This window comes from Lepeophtheirus salmonis, chromosome 9, assembly GCF_016086655.4.
Source record: "Lepeophtheirus salmonis chromosome 9, UVic_Lsal_1.4, whole genome shotgun sequence".
In the NCBI taxonomy this organism is placed as follows: Eukaryota; Metazoa; Arthropoda; class Copepoda; order Siphonostomatoida; family Caligidae; genus Lepeophtheirus; species Lepeophtheirus salmonis.
The window spans coordinates 14,972,444-14,993,090 of record NC_052139.2 but is presented as its reverse complement, the minus strand read 5'-3'; the positions used below and the strand labels follow the sequence as shown (position 1 = coordinate 14,993,090).

Sequence of the window (20,647 nt, the reverse complement as noted above, 5' to 3'; positions counted from 1 at the left end):
CAAACTGTAGGACACGTTATAAAAATTCCTAACCTGCCCTGCAATACATAAATAATCAAATTTTTCCGACTCAAATAATTGGGGAGGGGGGTCACATCCGATGGCTCTGAGTGGATAGCCCTATGTAATTAAAATGGCTTATGTTATAATTCAATAAGGATTCTATGATGAAGATTGCAAAATTTAACAAATAAAAATTATGGAAAATCTCATTAATAATGAAATTATCTATTTATTTATGTAGAGGAGATCTGTTACAATATTTTTTATTGGCTTAATTATTCAGAGCTGGTTTGACATTGTTCCACTAAAATGTAACTTAACATAAGTCTTCTATTCTTGGAATCTTTCCAATGGTTCTCTTGGCACCATCAAATCCTTTCCAAGAGCCACAGACCATTTGATAAAATGAGTTTTCTCTTAATTTAGAGACTGTTAAATTGAACAAAGGTTAAGGGGCTATGTACAGAGTATGTACGCAAATTTTTGACCTTTTTTACAGCCCAATATTTGCATTTGGTACACTTTTCTATCCCTCTCTCCTGATAAAATACGTACTTTAACCGTTATAGCTAGTGTTCGCTAAATCAAAATCTCCCTTCCTAGACGTATACGTAATTTGAACATAGCCTCTAAGAATAAGTATATACGACCAGAGACTGCAGTCCCCAACTAGGAGTGTAATAAAATAACAATATGATTTTAATATTAAAAGCATATATTTATTTATCTTTTCATACAACGCATAGCTGAATAAATATATATTAATTTGGACACTAAATATAAAAACACGAGACATTTTATGATTAAGCAACAAAAAGATTCATTTTTATAATATAATGTCAATTACAACTTTTGTGAGCACACATCTTTTAATAGGCACATGATTTAGTTTCAAATATAAATATAGATTATTTTATTTCAGACAAATATTCAGCTGATCACAACAAGGACTAATAATTATCTAGTGCCAAAATATTATGGGAATTTATCACTTAAAAACAATAAATGCGCTAATCTTCGAATTATATTTTTAAAAGCAATTCTATTTTAAATAAATATATATATATATACGACAAAAAAACAATTAGGTTGATTTTTTAACCCATGGACACTACTTTATTAAACAATTTAAGTCCTAAGGCTAATAAGCAGATAATTTAAATTGGAGGAGGTCCATTCGACCACCTGATAACTGGTTCAAATGATCTCTCAAGATTATTTTGAAGAGTGCAGATGAGATCCTCCTGATTCAAAGGAACAATACTTGAGACCCCAAGGAGAAGGAGCATTATAGCTTGAATAGGCACAGCAGCCCTAACAACTCTTCCTAGGAAAGTATAACTCCTTCTGAGTACACCATTTTCACTATAAATAAAAGAGGGGAAAAATAGAATTACAGGTTTCTTATTCAGATTTTTAATGAACATGCATATAACGAATAGTGCCTGTTCTAAGTGCAAAAAAAAAAATATATATATAAAGAAATAGAAATTAACCTTGGTATTGCATCTCCTTCCTGACTCGAGATTATGGAAGATGAAGATGGTGGGGGCACATTGAAAGAAGATGATGTACTTGATAACAAACCTCTCTGAGTAGAACTTGAGTCTTTCAAATGCAGAAGCTATAAAAGATTTCATTAATTTTGCATTCGAGTTATCTTTAAGAAATTAAAAGGGATTAACTTAAAAAAATCAATTAAGTGCAGTGATAATTGAATGTATCTAATTTAAGGGAGGGGGAATATTTAAGGCTTCAACGCAACAAACCTCATCTGTCAAAGTTGGAACAACGACTAAGTCTTCACAAGAATCTCCCGTCTCATGACCAATTGCTCGAGATAACTTCTTCGAATATACATGACACACATTAATAAGGATACGAAATTTTTGAGAGAGGGTTCTCAGTTTTTCTTTAACACGAATACATATGGATTGTTGTTCTTCGTTTTTGTCTAATTGAATTTGAAGCATATCAGCAGTTTCTCTTAGTGACACGATCCTCGGTTCGCAGCGTTTTAAGTCGTGTAGTAAGTCGTCAAACATTTCTAGCTTAGTCTGCAGAATATCTGAAGGTAGATTTAAATTAATTGGTTCACAAGATTGGATTGAAATGGTTGTTTCATCCAACCACTTAGAAAGGTCATCCACAACTCGATGAAATTCAGCATTCTATAAAAAATTAAAAATACAAAATGAGAACATTCGAAACTTCCTATATATAAATCATCCAAACCTGTAAGAAAGACGTCTGAAGTCTGATTTGCCATAAGATAGCCGCCTCACAGGCTTCATCCCATTGAGCATTTATTACATTTAGGCGGTTTTGAAGCTCAGATGCCTTTTCTTGACTTTTATAATGTGAAATCAGATGTTTTCCTACGACATTGACGGACATCATTAAACTTTTATGAGAATCCATCTCCATTAAAAATTCTCTATGGTCTTGGAAAACATCTTCAAGGTCTTCTACAGAATCTGGTGGTGTTTTAAGGGATCCAAGTGTACTATGAGCCATTTCAATATATTTTTGTAAGCGCCATAAGTCTTGGTCAAGTTGTTTAACATTCCTCCTGGAATAAAATATGTTAAAAAATACATTATTTGATTTTTAAAAAACCGAATTGAGTAAGGACATTTTAAAAGCATAAATAGATTATTGAGCCCAACATCAGGATTAGTGAAAGAAATGACATGCGAGGTAAAAAAGTAAAGTAAAATGAATAGTAATTAAAAGTTAGAAATGAGACACAAAGCGGAGGTTGTTAGTGTGAAGCAATTAATAATAATATTATGATATTAAAAGTTCCAAGATTTCCAAAGCACACCAACAAAGGACTTCCAAGGAGAAGCAATTTCTGCATTTTAATATATGTACCTTCGACATAAAGAACATCTAGATCCAGGACTTGAATCACCAGAATTATTGTCCTGAGGGGACTTATCAATATCACTAGTAGTGTGAGATCGACTTTGATCTCCAGATTCAATTAAACTATAAACGAAAAGCAGCATAGAGCACAAATAATACTAATAATATACAAAATTATTGATCCTCTCTCTTCGTTGATAAATAAAACCTTTTGAAACAACTACATAAGGTGCAGAAAATCTAACAAGTATCTAAATCTCTTCTTATACCCGAAAAAAAGAATAAGAATTGTGATTTATGTAAAAAAAGACAGATAGAAATTGGTGCATTTGTCAAATGAATGAATAACATATTTCAAATGAGAATTCTAAAATTACCTTGCATTTAAAACACGTTTATGCTTCGAATGAGAAATTTCTTCCAATTCTTTCAGTTTCCCTTCCATCTCATTGATTTTTCCTTTCCTGGCGTATTCTTCATCTGTTCCATAATTATTCATAAGAATTTCACTGATATAATTAGAATTATCCAAATAGCCCCTTGACACCCGTAAAAGTCTCTCAGTTATATCATGAACAATGGAAATTTCCTCCGATTTGATGGGGGTAGGTGATTTAAGGTATTTGTATAATAGATCTAACTTTGCTTGAAAGGAAGATAATGATGATTCTAACTCTGACTTTAGCTTTTCTTTAGGAGTTGAAGAATTAAGCTTTTCTTTTACTGCGCTGATAGAGGCCAACTCATTTTCAATTTCTGATGGTGAAAACTCTGCTAAATTAACATTAGAGGAAGATGCAACAAGTAAAGGAGTCTCTAATTCCTGATATTGAGTAGCACCAACTGAAGATCTAGATTTTTGAGAAGCATATAGAGGAAGAATATTTATATCTAATAATTCATGAATCCTTTTCCATAGTTCTAACAGGATTTCACTATATTTCTCGTCCTCTTTTTCATCTTCATATCTCCTTCTCAAAGTTGTAAGGATTTTCTTTAGTTTCTTATTTTTTTCATCTTCAGGAATCTTTGAACTGAATTGTAATTCAGTAACTTGAGCATCTACTCCACGCAAAAAGTTGACTTCTCGGGCCCACTGTGGCTTATTCTCCAAACGAGATTTTTCAACCCAACCATTATTAATGTCCTGATATAGCTTTTTAATATCACCCTTTTTATCCAAACGGCCTTTCCTCGCCATATCACAAAACTTTGTATTGATCTCTCCTAATCTATTTCTATAACTCTCCCAGCCTTTTTGACTAGTTTCATTATCTAAAGTACTTAAGACTTCTTCAAGGCCCTGACAATTTTCCTTGAAATGTTTCCACTCTGCTTCAGTATCACAGATGAAGGGCTTTCGTTGCTCAGCATCAGAACAAAGTCTTGCCCATCTCATACTTAATAATTCTACTGATTCTCGTACAAGATCAACATTGACGTTGAGATCATGACAGCCACTTAATACAACTTCACTGTCATTAAGAATTTGGCTCAGCTCAGGACTCTTTTTCTTAATACTCTTTAAGAAAGTCTGTAAAAAAAATAATAACAATAAAATAAAAGCATCAGGACTATACAGTCTTAAAATACCTCATTTCCTGATAAAGCTTTACGGATTGATTCTTTAGATGAATCCACAAATGGAATACCAGAAACCATAACACGGTCTTGCGCATTAATCCAAACTAACATATCATCCGTTTCTTTCTCCAATTTAGAGATGGCTTCGTTAAGATCCTTCCATTTAGATAAACGTTGAGACCATTGAGCTTGTATTGATGACCACTTATTTGCAAGTTCTAGACTATGACTTTCAAGTCTAGCACGACTGTCTTCAGGTACTTTAGGTAATAATTTTGATGAAACACCTTTGAGCCACTCAACTTCTTTTTGCTTCAACATAAGCTCTTCATCTATTTCGTGTTGAAATCTTGGAACAAGATCAATAATATAAGTTTCTTTTATGGACTTGATACGATCCTCAAATTGAGAGGCCCAGACCATGAACTTTTCAAATTTCTTATTATACAGTTCTATCAATGCCAATTGCTCTTCTAATTTTTGGATCTTGATTGTTATATCATGATGAAGGTCTTCGTACTTTTGTTGATTTAACCATAGTTTTTGTGAAACACACTTAATGTCCTCTGGACTCGCGTATTCCTTGATAGCTGTCTCTATATCTTTCATTTCCTCCATAATTGTTTCGCCTTTCTCTAGATCCAATCTAAGGGTCTGTAAAAGAAATGAAGAGACTTGATAAATTATTTCCCTTCATAGTAACGCAACAAGTGAGTAAAGTATACACAACTACTTCGCTCTCCGTTTTTCCTGCAAACCCTATTCAAGAATGAATGGCATGGCCTGAGAGGAAAAAATATACCGGCGAGTATATGAAAAAGGGTGCGTATTTCCTTGCACCACCTCATCCCCCTGTCTGACAGACATGGGGTGTATTTAGATTTATTTTATATACATATGAGCAGAAATATCATTTTCTTTCTTAAGGTTAAACCTTAGAGTCTATTCGGAATATGGGGGATAAAATTAATATAACAAAAAAAATAAGAAGTAGGAATGTTCCTAATCCCTTATGCCGATTATTTCTTCTTTTTTTTTTTTTTTTTTTTTTTTTGACTCTGCTATTAAATGAGTCATGATTGAGTATTATTTGTATTTTCATGATAATTTTTTTTTTGCACAAATAGAGGGAATAAAAAAAGATCGATCCCCTTTGATCTTAAATAAATAAAACTTCTATTTACCTTGTATTTTTGAATGGCTTCTGGAATTAGATTTGGCGGAGCCAAGGATATTCCTGAGGTATTTTTTTTCAAAAATTGATTCATTTCTGTTGACTTGAGATCGAAATCATTGGACAACTTTTTCACCCGGAGTAAATGATCCTTCCATGTTCTTAGTCCAGCTTTGAGACTTGAAATCCGTTGACGAACTGAATGAAGCTCCGTTTTAAGACCTTTAGATATGTTTGTTTCATATTCCGTAGCTAAATCACCGGAGAGTCTCTTTTGTTGTCGCTCCACTAAGGATTCTCCATACGTTGTTTTCTCCAAAAGATACTAGAGTGGAGTGATATGTGAGTACTTGAATTCAGTATTTGTATAAATAAATAGATTCACAAATTATTACCTCAATTTTTTGAAGGATGTCATCAATTGAATGAATAGGAACATGTTTCAAGTGAAGTCTAGCCTTTTCTCTCTCCATTTGTTTGAGCCATAAGAACAATTCATCGTTTTCAGCTTTGTATTCCTCCCAAGATTTTAGCCTCTCAGAAATGAACTCTGCTCGATTATCAAGACTCTTAATAACATTCTCATGAAGAAGAGAGAGCGGAAGACTCTTTTCGCTTTCAATTTTACTTAAGGATTGATGATGATCCTCCAATAGAGTTTTGTGTACTCCATAGATTCGCTTTCTTTCAAGAAGAGAATCGTAGTTCTTGGGAAGATCTTGATCCAACTCCTTTTCTACTCGTCCAAGATATTTTTTCCACAAATCGAGAGCAGAGTCAATATCATGATTCTCCGAAAGAGCACAAGAGAGTTCTTGATAGCGAGCAAAAGTCTCTTGGAAAACAGATTGCCAAAGCTGAAAATATATATAATGGCAACATATTCTTGACTTTTGAAAAGCTTTTGTACCTTCAGAACTCCTTTGATATCCTCTCTTTCTCCATCAATTCCTGTTGAAACCTTAAGATTATTATTGGTTTCAGCTTCGATTCTTCCAAGTTCTAGAAGATGTTCCCTCAGAGATGCAATCTGTGGTTCAGTAGAGGACGAAGGCATGCTCTGACTCTTAATTTGTTTAGTCTAAGTAAGAAAGAGAATGTGAAATATGAATTTTGAGGGAAAATGTGAGGTTTGTTAGCTTCAAAATACAGACATAACAGTGAATAGAAACATTACCTCTTCCTGGACTTTTTGAATACGAGATTTGGCACTAGAAATAGTACCATTCAATTTTGATGCGTCAGTCACTTGTTGCGCTGCCTCGGTTTGAACAATGGAAAGAGCCGTTTTAAGGAATTCCAATCGATGTATTAGTGATTCGATATCCTTGTTGAAATGTTGCCGTCCAATACTTCCATCTTCCATACCAATCTATGGACATTATGAATATTTATTTATCCATTTTGGGCCGTAAGCCGGCACTTGGAAAACGAATAGTTATATACCTTTTTACAGACAATAGAAGCAAGATCTTTTAGATTCTCAACATGGTTGTTTGTCTCAATTATTTCACTTGATATAATCTATATAAAATTGAAGAAAAAAAAATTAAATATAAATACATATACGAGTGTACTATTTAAAGAATTAATATCCAAGCTCACAAGGGGTCTGTGTTTTGAAATAGTAAGGAGAGAGATAAAATATCATATAACTTCTATAATCCACAAACACGTACTAAAAAAACAAAAAACTACTGCGATGAAAATTTTCATTTTTGCAAAAAACACTCATAACCTAATAATATGTACAAACCCTCTTCTGGTTACAACTGCCATATTACATTATAGGAAATAGCACAGGACTACTCCAAACTAACATATGTATGAGAGCGAGTATAGAAAGAAAGAACAACGGTTTTAACGAAAGTTTATTGTATAATAATAAACAGATTATTATTACCTATGTATATATCTTGGGAGAGGGTTAAAAATAGAATTATGGGACAAACAAGAAGAAGAAAAAGAGGAGAAGACGGTGCATCCCAAAGGCAACAAGATAATATGTACATGAACATCATATGTAACATATATATATCAGAAGCTTCAGTAATGTTTATTTAGCTAGGAAGATAAGCCGGCGGCGACAACTGCTGAAATTTTAGAGGAAGGAAAAAACACAGAAAACGAGGAATAAGCTTTCTCTAATAACTCCTCCTTTGGCATGGACATGTGCGTAAGTAGATCATCAGTACATGTGATGATGAAAGGTTAAGAAGTAGCAAAGGAGATGTAACCAATCATGGTTGGAGCATTTGAAGACAGGAGCACAGAAAACAACTTAAATAGTACCACCATCAGAGAATGGACGTCACTCTTATTTTCCTCAAAATCTACGTCAAAGTCTGCTTTCAGCATGGGGTTGCAAAAAGTAACCCATGGATTTGATGTGTGTCTATAAATGTACTATATATATTTCACTATGTACCTTCTTCATAAATAGTATAATAATTAACAATATGTATAAATGAATCCTAGCGTCGTTGTCGTCTTATTTCCACGTCGGACATCTCTACTTTTTATTTTAGAAATTTCAACTGATCTACTAAATGGATAAGGGGAAATAGTCGGGGGAGAGAGAGACCGCTCATCGTTCTCCTTTTTTTCTATTTCTACAACATCCTAGTGCTGCTTCCCAAGAAAATTGGGTCTGCTTTGATGTAAAGGAAGAAGCAAAGCAGGAACTCTACACATTAATACACACAAAATAAATAATACATAGTAGGCACTTTTTGTCCGTGCTCCTATGAATTGAAAACCTACATACTACTACTCTTCTTTCATTGCATTTAATTCGCATTTGAGAAGAGAAATTGAGAGAGGGTTGGATAGTTAGTTAAGTCATACTTATTGGTCATCATTTTTTATATATATATAACATATTGTAAAAAACCAAGCTGTTCTCATTATAATTCCACTCTTTGCACACGTACATCCATAGCCGTATGACATTACACATATATTATGTACGTATGACGTACATAATATATGTATTGATAGAGATAAGAGAGGAGTATAAATATTAAACATATTATTAATAATAATATGCAAGTTACTAAACGTATGTATAGAAGAGAAACATTTGTTTGAGTCTACTTACATATTATTTGAAAAATCATATGAGCAATCACGACGTGTAGAGTTCCTACTACTACTACGTCGTCGTCGTCGTCATAAATACTCAAATTTTGTTCGTGCAGCAGAGGGTTATTATGATCACGAGACTAAATAACAACAAATAAAGTAAATCCACTTCAAAACCATAGAACCACTTACAGAGTGTTCAAAACTAACAGCATGGACTACCAATAGTTAGTGTTGTTGTGTCAGACTTATTCAGTCCAGTCCAGTCAATACTAGAACTGATTTTAAAAAAAATAAAAAAAAGTTGAGCCAAGGGCTGAACGGGACCAGTCCCCCCTGGTGTTGAAAAAAAATCCAAGAATTACATTTTTTGCCAAAGAAATTCAAAAGTTCACAGCTGTTCACAAAAAATTAATTTTTCTGCAAAAAAAATAATTCAAAAATCCACATAAAAATATATATTATGGAAAAAAATTTCAAATATTAAATTTTCTAGTAAAAAGCAAAACTCCTCAATTTGGGGAGGGGGAAGGGCTACAACCCGTTCAGACTACTCCTTACGGACATCCTTGCTTTGAAATAATGATGTCATGATGAAACTCCAACAGTTAAAATGACATAACTAGTAACTACGTCATTTCAGCTCTTGTAGTAACTATTAAAAGACCGATAAGGGTCGGTTCTAGGACTGCAGCCTATTTAGTTTTTTAGGCCCATCCAACAATAACTACCAATAATAATAAAAATATATGTATTTTAGTATTGAGACTCAGTCCGAGATATAACTATTTTCCGATTAAGAATCAATTGATATTTTCTTGAGCATTCTGAATTCTTTCTTTTAAAAAAAAAAAAAAAAACAGAATCAAGACCAATTTTTTCGTAGACCAAATTTTATAACGAGACCGGTTCAGGGCGAATTGGTTAAAATAATGACAATCTCAGTCCGGTATAAGATTATTTCCATACTGAAATCCAACATAAATGATTATTTATTCATTTTTCATACTTCCTTTACTTAAGTACATACATAAGTTAAGAAGGTTGAATTTTGTCCTATTATAATTGCATAAAGTAACTCAAAGCTCTCAAGTATCACGCATATCCACCCAATGTGGTATTTCTCACACATTTGCAACCTAATCCTAAATCAGGACAGAATAAAATGTGGATTTATAATCACTATGTTCCTAATGGTAGTAAACCAACCGGGCCCAATAATAAAGATGGACTCCGACGTATGCATATGTACATTTTTTTTAATGTTCCTTTAATTAGTTTAATTAAGTATAAGTAACATTGTAACATCTAACCTTGGAATCTTTTTGTGAAATCCATATATATACATAAAGTATTATACATTTCTTTCTCTAGGAATCACCTGGGATTGAACGCAGATTGAGTTCAAGAGAATAATATTTCCCGAGCGCGTTGTCACTGAGCTATGGGGATTCCATCATATGTGCAATAGCATACTTTACTCACGTAGTTAAGAAGAAAATAAGGTTGAGTGACTGAAATTAATTCATATTTCGATCTATTAAAGCATTCACAATTAGTTACAAAACAAAACAAACATAAGCTCTCTGGCGTACGTACAAGTCGAGAAAATGAGACTTGAGTGTGTTTTTCGAATGTCCATTAGCACACTCTTTGAGGGTGGAAAATCCATGACAGAAGTAACCAAGAAGTTGGGTGTCTCCAAAACCACTGTCTACGCCGTCAGCAAAACCGAAACGTATGAGAAGAAGAAGGGATATGTCAAAAAGGCCAAACTGGACCACACCAGTGTCCAGAGAGCTACTAAAAAAGTGGGTGGAAAGAAAGAGCCTTGTGATGAGAGTGGGGAGGCCACTTTTGACACTAGCAATCAAAGAACCCTATTTCCTCTTTTTGCAAAACTCTTAAAGTTATTTTGAACTCTTTTTTAACACTTGATGCCCTGATACCAACCACATTGAATACACCTTTTGGGTGCATGCCGAGGGGAATCCCTGCAGTGTTATTCATCCTAATACCAAGGCCCTAAAAGCCACTGTCAGCCAGCAATGGGACGCTATGACAGATGACTACATCCAGGCCTTCCGCCGCCACCTGTAAGCCATCATTGCTGCTAAGGGCGGCTAGATTAATGGTTAAGAGATCTCAGTCACACATCTATTTATAATTTATAGTATTCATTTTGTTGAAAATTTATCTTGTTGAAGCTTAATATTCAAAGTGTTCAGATTTTAATGGAGCACCCGGTATGTATATTAAATAGATTTTCATTACAGAGCCAAAAAAGAAAAACTAAAAAAGGAGTCGTGAGTACTATAGAAGATAAGGATTTATTTTCTAAGGTACCCACACTACTTCAATGGGCAAACCATAGAGGAGGAAGTTAGAAGTTACTCATAAATAAAATAATAAAGGTTGTTTGTCTCACAGACTAAGGAATTTTTAGAGGAAAAAACAAACAACAAACAAAAGGAGATATTTCAATTGTTTTTGCTGCATCATAAACAATTTTTTCTTACCTCACACCGTTTTAAGTGATCTGCATCAGAGAAAGGTGAAGACTTCTTCTTTCGTCCCCCTTCTTCCAGAGCCTCAAGTTCATTCTCCATGCTTCGAATTTTTCCTTCGGTGCACTTATATTTTTCCCCGTATGACTTTATCTCCATATAAAGGGATTCCCATTTGGTCATTTCAGACTTCAAATCATTTAATACACTACTCCATTCTTGTTGTAAAGAGGGTATTCCATTATTTTGAGAGATAAATGAGTCAGATGACGAAGATTCAAGTTCTTGAACTTCCTTAAGCTTCAAGTTGACAAAGTCTTGCAGTTTCTATTCAGAAGAAGATAAAATATATTGGGTTATTAAATTCAATTTAGTTATTTTCTTTTAATCACACTCAAACCTTAATTTCAGAAAGATGCCTTCTAATTGATCCGGGCGAGCGAGGAACTGAGTCCGGTCCTAATTTATCTGGAGATTGAATAAAATTTAACTTAATTTTTGCACCTTCGAAATCAGAATTCAAATTGCATATTTTTTCCATGGAATCATCAATCGTGGAATCACCATTTTTTTTACAATTTTTTAAGTCGTTGTTAAGAGACTTAACTTGGCTCTCATTGGAAATAATGTTTTTCCTCAACTTATCAATATTCAATTTGCCTGACGCATTCACAGAGTCAATTACATCGTTAAGCATTTTCAATTTCCGACTTTCCTCTGATAGTAAATTGGACAAATCCTATTGTTTAAAAAATGAATAAAATGATTTTGGTATAGAGCATGACTGTACATTAATGAGAATTTAGTAGTATTAACAACTATGTAAACATCTAATATTATTTATATAAATATAATAAGATGAGAAAGAAATACATTTAATTTGTGTGTTAATTAATTCAATTATTTAAAATACATTAAGACGGATGATTTTAAATGATGAAGAGTTAATGGAGTTTAATGGAATAGTGGTGTTAGCTTAGATGGTTCAACAAGACGAACTAAAATAATATTTTGATAATTACCTCAAATTTTAGGAGTCTTACATCCTTCTTCTTTATTTTTTTCAATTCTTGGATTTCTTGACTGTAAGTTCTCATCCGTTGCTCTATTCTCTCCATAGCGGAGCTTAATAACCACTCTTTATTCATCAATGAAAATAAACAATCAATATTCATTTCAGAATTCTTAAGCAAGAGTAACCAATAAGATGGATCTTCTTTTTCTAGTAGTAGCTCTTCAGAATCTTTTAAAATTGCTTCTGCACGCAATTTATTTGAGAATTCTAATTGTATTTTGTTGTAGATCTCTTTCGAGTCATCAATTGAAATTGGAAACTTAAGAGGTTTTGAAATTTTTGATTGAGTATCAATTTCAAGGTTTGAAACGGAGTTGATTTTTGACTCTACTTCAAACCACCTTTTCTCAAATGTTGCCCAAAGCTGCCTTTGCAAATCTTCATCTGAGAGGGAAATTAGAGAATATGCTTCGGAGAGTTTAGAACCAGCTTTAGGAATGAATGCATTATAGGTGCTGAACTGAGAAATCAACGATGGTGTTAATTTAGAACCCTTTGACAAGATTTCTTCGGCAGAGACCAACCAGGGTTGTACAATATTCATCATTTCCTCATAAGATTCCCATAATTGAATAAAGTCCAAGCATTTATGCAAATATATGTCATTCTTGGACTTCAGGGCAAGAGCATCGTCTCCGGTGTTTTGACTATTACTTTCTTTTTGTTTCCAAATACTCTTAATGTGTTGATCAATATCAATTGATAATCTTTGACTCTGTTTAGCAACCTCCCATAAATCTTTGGAAGAGGTGTGAGAAGAGGACAGTTGTGAAAAGGACTCCTTCAATTTTTCCAATTCTTGACCAGAATGATAATCTTTCAAGGATTGAATTGATTCATCAACCAAAAGAAGCTTTGATCTCGCAATTTCTGGAATTAGCAGGTTATTTAACAAATAAATACTTTCATTTCTTAAAACCACAACATCTTCGGATGATTGGAAAAATTCTAACTCCCGAATACCTTCTTCAATATTCTGTTGAATAATTTCAAGGACCAGTAAATCATCAAGAATTACATTGGACTTTTTATCATTCAATTTATCCTTACAATATTGATAATACATTTTATAGTTGTTAACAATATGTGTTTTTTCAACATCAGAACTAGCAGATTTGGACAGAACATCAGCATATGTAGCTTGTTTTGACATATCTAAGGAATCGATTATTTTATTATCTTCAGACCTCAAATCATGCAAAGGAAGTTGAAAGGAAGAAAATTGAGGACCTGTATTTTGAAATTGGTGCAAAATATATCTGATGAGCTCATCTAATTTAATAGAATTAATATTCTCATCAGGGACTTGGTCAGTTATGATTTTTTTTACATCATCATATCTAGAAGAAGGAGAGAGCAATGATAGATCAAATGATATCATAGACTTGATCCCAGACGGTCTTAATTTCACATTCATATCCAAATCGATGACATCATCAGTAAAAGATCGACTATTGGCATGTATACGTTCAGAAATATCTTCTAAATCATTATCATCAAAAACTGCCGATGGAGAAGATGATCTAATAATGTCCTTGATGACAGACATGTCAGCAGATTTCGGTATTCTAACAGAAATTCTTTCATATAGAGAAGGAGGATATCTGTCTTTCATTAAGAAATCATAAAAATTAGAATCTACCGGTGGCTTAGACTTAGACTTCTTACTGGAAGAACCTACATCATCCTTACGAATAAATGATTTCATTTTATCAAAGAAAGATTTTTTCTTATCATGCCTAAAAACGTGAGCATCAGATTCAGTAGAAAACAAAGCACCAGGATCATTTTGACTATTAAAAGAATCTTTATTCTCCAAACTTGATATACCAATCTTAGGCTGAGACAATACATCCACTTTGTCCTTCATGAACAAGTGTTTACTTTTCCTTTTCTTTTTCTGAGATTTCTTCTCGCTTGAATCAATCACTCGTTCCTCATCTTTAGGTATACTATGATCTTCAACTATCTTTTCTGGTTCATTCTCCTGAGAGACTTCACTCGTTACAAAAGATTTGATCTTATCCATGAAGGACCTCTTTTCCTCCGGCATATCAGAAGATGAAGTATAGGTTACCTCAGTTACTTTCTTATATTTCGGATCCATGCCTTCCAATAATTCCTCAACATTTGAGGCATCACTTGTGACTGTAGTAATAGTCTTAGAAGTTCTTCGTGTTGTACTGGGTTCCGACTTGAATAAGCTATCCCAGGATATTTTCATATTCTTAATTTCGTCAGGATTCTTTTTGGCTTTTTCATTAATGTCCTTAATCAATTCATCCAATCGCTCAGGATCATATTCCTCATTGGGATCTTGTTGACTTAAAACAAGTGCTTTAATATCATCAGGAGTTGATGTGGATGATATTGAAGTAAATGAAATTTCTCGAGTAGAGTATGGTCGTCGGGGATAGGAGTCTAGAGAGATCTTGTAATCTTTAAGACCTTCAGGACTTTCTTTCAGCTTTCGCAATATATCCTGAATAATCAAACTCAGTCTTGCAGTGTCAAATCCCTTGAACAAAGTGAATGTGAGAAGGTAGCGTCGGATATCTTCCTCACTGTAATTGGAAGGAATTGAGTTTATCAAAACCTCACTAGAATCAGATAAGGTTCTAGGAGATTCTAAATCACTTGTCTTAATATCTTCTGGAGAGACTTCTTTTGTTGAGATACTAGGTTGATCATTATCTTTTTCTGTAGGAAGAGGAACCTTGGATTTCTTTTTCTTCTTCGAAACTTTGCTTGACTCAGGTTCAGGTAATATCATTGTATCCTTTTCCTCTTCAACTGGAGTTGTAGAAGCACCTTCAGTGGTATCTTTCATGGGCTCAGAAATCAATTCCTTTGGAGCAGACAATGTTGAAGGAATAGTTTCCTCTGGTTTCTCTTCTGAAACAGGTGGAGATTTGTTCTTCTTTATCTGTTTTTGAGATTTCTTCTCACTTGAATCAATCACTGGTTCGTCGTCTGTAAGTATTTTGATATTTTCAACTAACTTTTCAGTTTCTTTTTCGTCAGAGCTGTCACTTGTAACAAAAGATTTGATCTTATCCATGAAGGACCTCTTTTCTTCAGGCATATCAGAAGATGAAGTATAGGTTACCTCAGTTACTTTCTTATATTTCGGATCCATGCCTTCCAATAATTCCTCAACATTTGAGGCATCACTTGTGACTGTAGTAATAGTCTTAGAAGTTCTTCGTGTTGTACTGGGTTCCGACTTGAATAAGCTAGCCCAGGATATTTTCATATTCTTAATTTCGTCAGGATTCTTTTTGGCTTTTTCATTAATGTCCTTAATCAATTCATCCAATCGCTCAGGATCATATTCCTCATTGGGATCTTGTTGACTTAAAACAAGTGCTTTAATATCATCAGGAGTTGATGTGGATGATATTGAAGTAAATGAAATTTCTCGAGTAGAGTATGGTCGTCGGGGATAGGAGTCTAGAGAGATCTTGTAATCTTTAAGACCTTCAGGACTTTCTTTCAGCTTTCGCAATATATCCTGAATAATCAAACTCAGTCTTGCAGTGTCCAAACCCTTCAACATAGTGAATGTGAGAAGGTAGCGTCGGATATCTTCCTCACTGTAATTGGAAGGAATGGAGTTTATCAAAACCTCATTAGAATCAGATAAGGTTCTAGGAGATTCCAAATCACTTGTCTTAATATCTTCTGGAGAGACTTCTTTTGTTGAGATACTAGGTTGATCATTATCTTTTTCTGTAGGAAGAGGAACCTTGGATTTCTTTTTCTTCTTCGAAACTTTGCTTGACTCAGGTTCAGGTAATTTCTTTATATCCTTTTCCTCTTCAACTGGAGTTGAAAGGAGCACCTTCAGTGGTATCTTTCATGGGCTCAGAAATCAATTCCTTTGGAGCAGACAATGTTGAAGGAATAGTTTCCTCTGGTTTCTCTTCTGAAACAGGTGGAGATTTGTTCTTCTTTATCTGTTTCTGAGATTTCTTCTCACTTGAATCAATCACTGGTTCGTCGTCTGTAAGTATTTTGATATTTTCAACTAACTTTTCAGTTTCTTTTTCGTCAGAGCTGTCACTTGTAACAAAAGATTTGATCTTATCCATGAAGGACCTCTTTTCTTCAGGCATATCAGAAGATGAAGTATAGGTTACCTCAGTTACTTTCTTATATTTCGGATCCATGCCTTCCAATAATTCCTCAACATTTGAGGCATCACTTGTGACTGTAGTAATAGTCTTAGAAGTTCTTCGTGTTGTACTGGGTTCCGACTTGAATAAGCTAGCCCAGGATATTTTCATATTCTTAATTTCGTCAGGATTCTTTTTGGCTTTTTCATTAATGTCCTTAATCAATTCATCCAATCGCTCAGGATCATATTCCTCATTGGGATCTTGTTGACTTAAAACAAGTGCTTTAATATCATCAGGAGTTGATGTGGATGATATTGAAGTAAATGAAATTTCTCGAGTAGAGTATGGTCGTCGGGGATAGGAGTCTAGAGAGATCTTGTAATCTTTAAGACCTTCAGGACTTTCTTTCAGCTTTCGCAATATATCCTGAATAATCAAACTCAGTCTTGCAGTGTCAAATCCCTTGAACATAGTGAATGTGAGAAGGTAGCGTCGGATATCTTCCTCACTGTAATTGGAAGGAATGGAGTTTATCAAAACCTCATTAGAATCAGATAAGGTTCTAGGAGATTCCAAATCACTTGTCTTAATATCTTCTGGAGAGACTTCTTTTGTTGAGATACTAGGTTGATCATTATCTTTTTCTGTAGGAAGAGGAACCTTGGATTTCTTTTTCTTCTTCGAAACTTTGCTTGACTCAGGTTCAGGTAATATCATTGTATCCTTTTCCTCTTCAACTGGAGTTGTAGAAGCACCTTCAGTGGTATCTTTCATGGGCTCAGAAATCAATTCCTTTGGAGCAGACAATGTTGAAGGAATAGTTTCCTCTGGTTTCTCTTCTGAAACAGGTGGAGATTTGTTCTTCTTTATCTGTTTTTGAGATTTCTTCTCACTTGAATCAATCACTGGTTCGTCCTCTTTAAGTGTTTTGATATTTTCAACTAACTTTTCAGTTTCTTTTTCGTCAGAGCTGTCACTTGTAACAAAAGATTTGATCTTATCCATGAAGGACCTCTTTTCTTCAGGCATATCAGAAGATGAAGTATAGGTTACCTCAGTTACTTTCTTATATTTCGGATCCATGCCTTCCAATAATTCCTCAACATTTGAGGCATCACTTGTGACTGTAGTAATAGTCTTAGAAGTTCTTCGTGTTGTACTGGGTTCCGACTTGAATAAGCTAGCCCAGGATATTTTCATATTCTTAATTTCGTCAGGATTCTTTTTGGCTTTTTCATTAATGTCCTTAATCAATTCATCCAATCGCTCAGGATCATATTCCTCATTGGGATCTTGTTGACTTAAAACAAGTGCTTTAATATCATCAGGAGTTGATGTGGATGATATTGAAGTAAATGAAATTTCTCGAGTAGAGTATGGTCGTCGGGGATAGGAGTCTAGAGAGATCTTGTAATCTTTAAGACCTTCAGGACTTTCTTTCAGCTTTCGCAATATATCCTGAATAATCAAACTCAGTCTTGCAGTGTCAAATCCCTTGAACATAGTGAATGTGAGAAGGTAGCGTCGGATATCTTCCTCACTGTAATTGGAAGGAATGGAGTTTATCAAAACCTCATTAGAATCAGATAAGGTTCTAGGAGATTCCAAATCACTTGTCTTAATATCTTCTGGAGAGACTTCTTTTGTTGAGATACTAGGTTGATCATTATCTTTTTCTGTAGGAAGAGGAACCTTGGATTTCTTTTTCTTCTTCGAAACTTTGCTTGACTCATGTTCAGGTAATTTCTTTATATCCTTTTCCTCTTCAACTGGAGTTGAAGGAGCACCTTCAGTGGTATCTTTCATGGGCTTAGAAATCAATTCCTTTGGAGCAGACAATGTTGAAGGAATAGTTTCCTCTGGTTTCTCTTCTGAAACAGGTGGAGATTTGTTCTTCTTTATCTGTTTTGAGATTTCTTCTCACTTGAATCAATCACTGGTTCGTCCTCTTTAAGTGTTTTGATATTTTCAACTAACTTTTCAGTTTCTTTTTCGTCAGAGCTGTCACTTGTAACAAAAGATTTGATCTTATCCATGAAGGACCTCTTTTCTTCAGGCATATCAGAAGATGAAGTATAGGTTACCTCAGTTACTTTCTTATATTTCGGATCCATGCCTTCCAATAATTCCTCAACATTTGAGGCATCACTTGTGACTGTAGTAATAGTCTTAGAAGTTCTTCGTGTTGTACTGGGTTCCGACTTGAATAAGCTAGCCCAGGATATTTTCATATTCTTAATTTCGTCAGGATTCTTTTTGGCTTTTTCATTAATGTCCTTAATCAATTCATCCAATCGCTCAGGATCATATTCCTCATTGGGATCTTGTTGACTTAAAACAAGTGCTTTAATATCATCAGGAGTTGATGTGGATGATATTGAAGTAAATGAAATTTCTCGAGTAGAGTATGGTCGTCGGGGATAGGAGTCTAGAGAGATCTTGTAATCTTTAAGACCTTCAGGACTTTCTTTCAGCTTTCGCAATATATCCTGAATAATCAAACTCAGTCTTGCAGTGTCAAATCCCTTGAACATAGTGAATGTGAGAAGGTAGCGTCGGATATCTTCCTCACTGTAATTGGAAGGAATGGAGTTTATCAAAACCTCATTAGAATCAGATAAGGTTCTAGGAGATTCCAAATCACTTGTCTTAATATCTTCTGGAGAGACTTCTTTTGTTGAGATACTAGGTTGATCATTATCTTTTTCTGTAGGAAGAGGAACCTTGGATTTCTTTTTCTTCTTCGAAACTTTGCTTGACTCAGGTTCAGGTAATTTCTTTATATCCTTTTCCTCTTCAACTGGAGTTGAAGGAGCACCTTCAGTGGTATCTTTCATGGGCTTAGAAATCAATTCCTTTGGAGCAGACAATGTTGAAGGAATAGTTTCCTCTGGTTTCTCTTCTGAAACAGGTGGAGATTTGTTCTTCTTTATCTGTTTCTGAGATTTCTTCTCACTTGAATCAATCACTGGTTCGTCCTCTTTAAGTGTTTTGATATTTTCAACTAACTTTTCAGTTTCTTTTTCGTCAAAGCTGTCACTTGTAACAAAAGATTTGATCTTATCCATGAAGGACCTCTTTTCTTCAGGCATATCAGAAGATGAAGTATAGGTTACCTCAGTTACTTTCTTATATTTCGGATCCATGCCTTCCAATAATTCCTCAACATTTGAGGCATCACTTGTGACTGTAGTAATAGTCTTAGAAGTTCTTCGTGTTGTACTGGGTTCCGACTTGAATAAGCTAGCCCAGGATATTTTCATATTCTTAATTTCGTCAGGATTCTTTTTGGCTTTTTCATTAATGTCCTTAATCAATTCATCCAATCGCTCAGGATCATATTCCTCATTGGGATCTTGTTGACTTAAAACAAGTGCTTTAATATCATCAGGAGTTGATGTGGATGATATTGAAGTAAATGAAATTTCTCGAGTAGAGTATGGTCGTCGGGGATAGGAGTCTAGAGAGATCTTGTAATCTTTAAGACCTTCAGGACTTTCTTTCAGCTTTCGCAATATATCCTGAATAATCAAACTCAGTCTTGCAGTGTCAAATCCCTTGAACATAGTGAATGTGAGAAGGTAGCGTCGGATATCTTCCTCACTGTAATTGGAAGGAATGGAGTTTATCAAAACCTCATTAGAATCAGATAAGGTTCTAGGAGATTCCAAATCACTTGTCTTAATATCTTCTGGAGAGACTTCTTTTGTTGAGATACTAGGTTGATCATTATCTTTTTCTGTAGGAAGAGGAACCTTGGATTTCTTTTTCTTCTTCGAAACTTTGCTTGACTCATGTTCAGGTAATTTCTTTATATCCTTTTCCTCTTCAACTGGAGTTGAAGGAGCACCTTCAGTGGTATCTTTCATGGGCTTAGAAATCAATTCCTTTGGAGCAGACAATGTTGAAGGAATAGTTTCCTCTGGTTTCTCTTCTGAAACAGGTGGAGATTTGTTCTTCTTTATCTGTTTCTGAGATTTCTTCTCACTTGAATCAATCACTGGTTCGTCCTCTTTAAGTGTTTTGATATTTTCAACTAACTTTTCAGTTTCTTTTTCGTCAGAGCTGTCACTTGTAACAAAAGATTTGATCTTATCCATGAAGGACCTCTTTTCTTCAGGCATATCAGAAGATGAAGTATAGGTTACCTCAGTTACTTTCTTATATTTCGGATCCATGCCTTCCAATAATTCCTCAACATTTGAGGCATCACTTGTGACTGTAGTAA

The 20,647-nt window shown here is 34.4% G+C and overlaps 1 protein-coding gene across 2 annotated transcripts; it reads right to left on the bottom strand.

The window, feature by feature from the left end:
* Positions 1-700: 700 nt before the first annotated feature.
* LOC121124401 (uncharacterized) lies at positions 701-18,235 on the bottom strand. 2 transcript variants are annotated; one of them, XM_071890946.1, is made up of 15 exons: positions 12,246-18,235; positions 11,624-11,962; positions 11,236-11,550; positions 7,079-7,156; positions 6,810-7,004; positions 6,543-6,713; positions 6,028-6,489; positions 5,643-5,957; positions 4,468-5,112; positions 3,252-4,408; positions 2,881-2,997; positions 2,239-2,575; positions 1,773-2,174; positions 1,500-1,627; positions 701-1,368 (listed from the first exon to the last, which is right to left on the bottom strand). In XM_071890946.1, the coding sequence occupies exons 1-15, from the start codon at positions 15,855-15,857 to the stop codon at positions 1,161-1,163; spliced, it is 8,481 nt and encodes a 2,826-aa protein (XP_071747047.1). In that variant the 5' UTR covers positions 15,858-18,235; the 3' UTR covers positions 701-1,160. The 2 variants fall into 2 exon arrangements, with proteins under 2 accessions (XP_071747047.1, XP_071747048.1); XM_071890947.1 differs by lacking the exon at positions 2,881-2,997.
* Positions 18,236-20,647: the final 2,412 nt, after the last annotated feature.

Bases quoted from the DNA above. Each gene is read 5' to 3' on its own strand.
- LOC121124401 (XM_071890946.1), bottom strand. From the start codon at position 15,857: ATGTTGAAGGGTTTGGACACTGCAAGACTGAGTTTGATTATTCAGGAT. The intron at 7,005-7,078 runs GTATATAACTAT...TAATGTCCATAG, and splicing joins CTTCTATTGTCTGTAAAAAG to ATTGGTATGGAAGATGGAAG. The intron at 1,628-1,772 runs GTTTGTTGCGTT...AATCTTTTATAG, and splicing joins TTCCAACTTTGACAGATGAG to CTTCTGCATTTGAAAGACTC.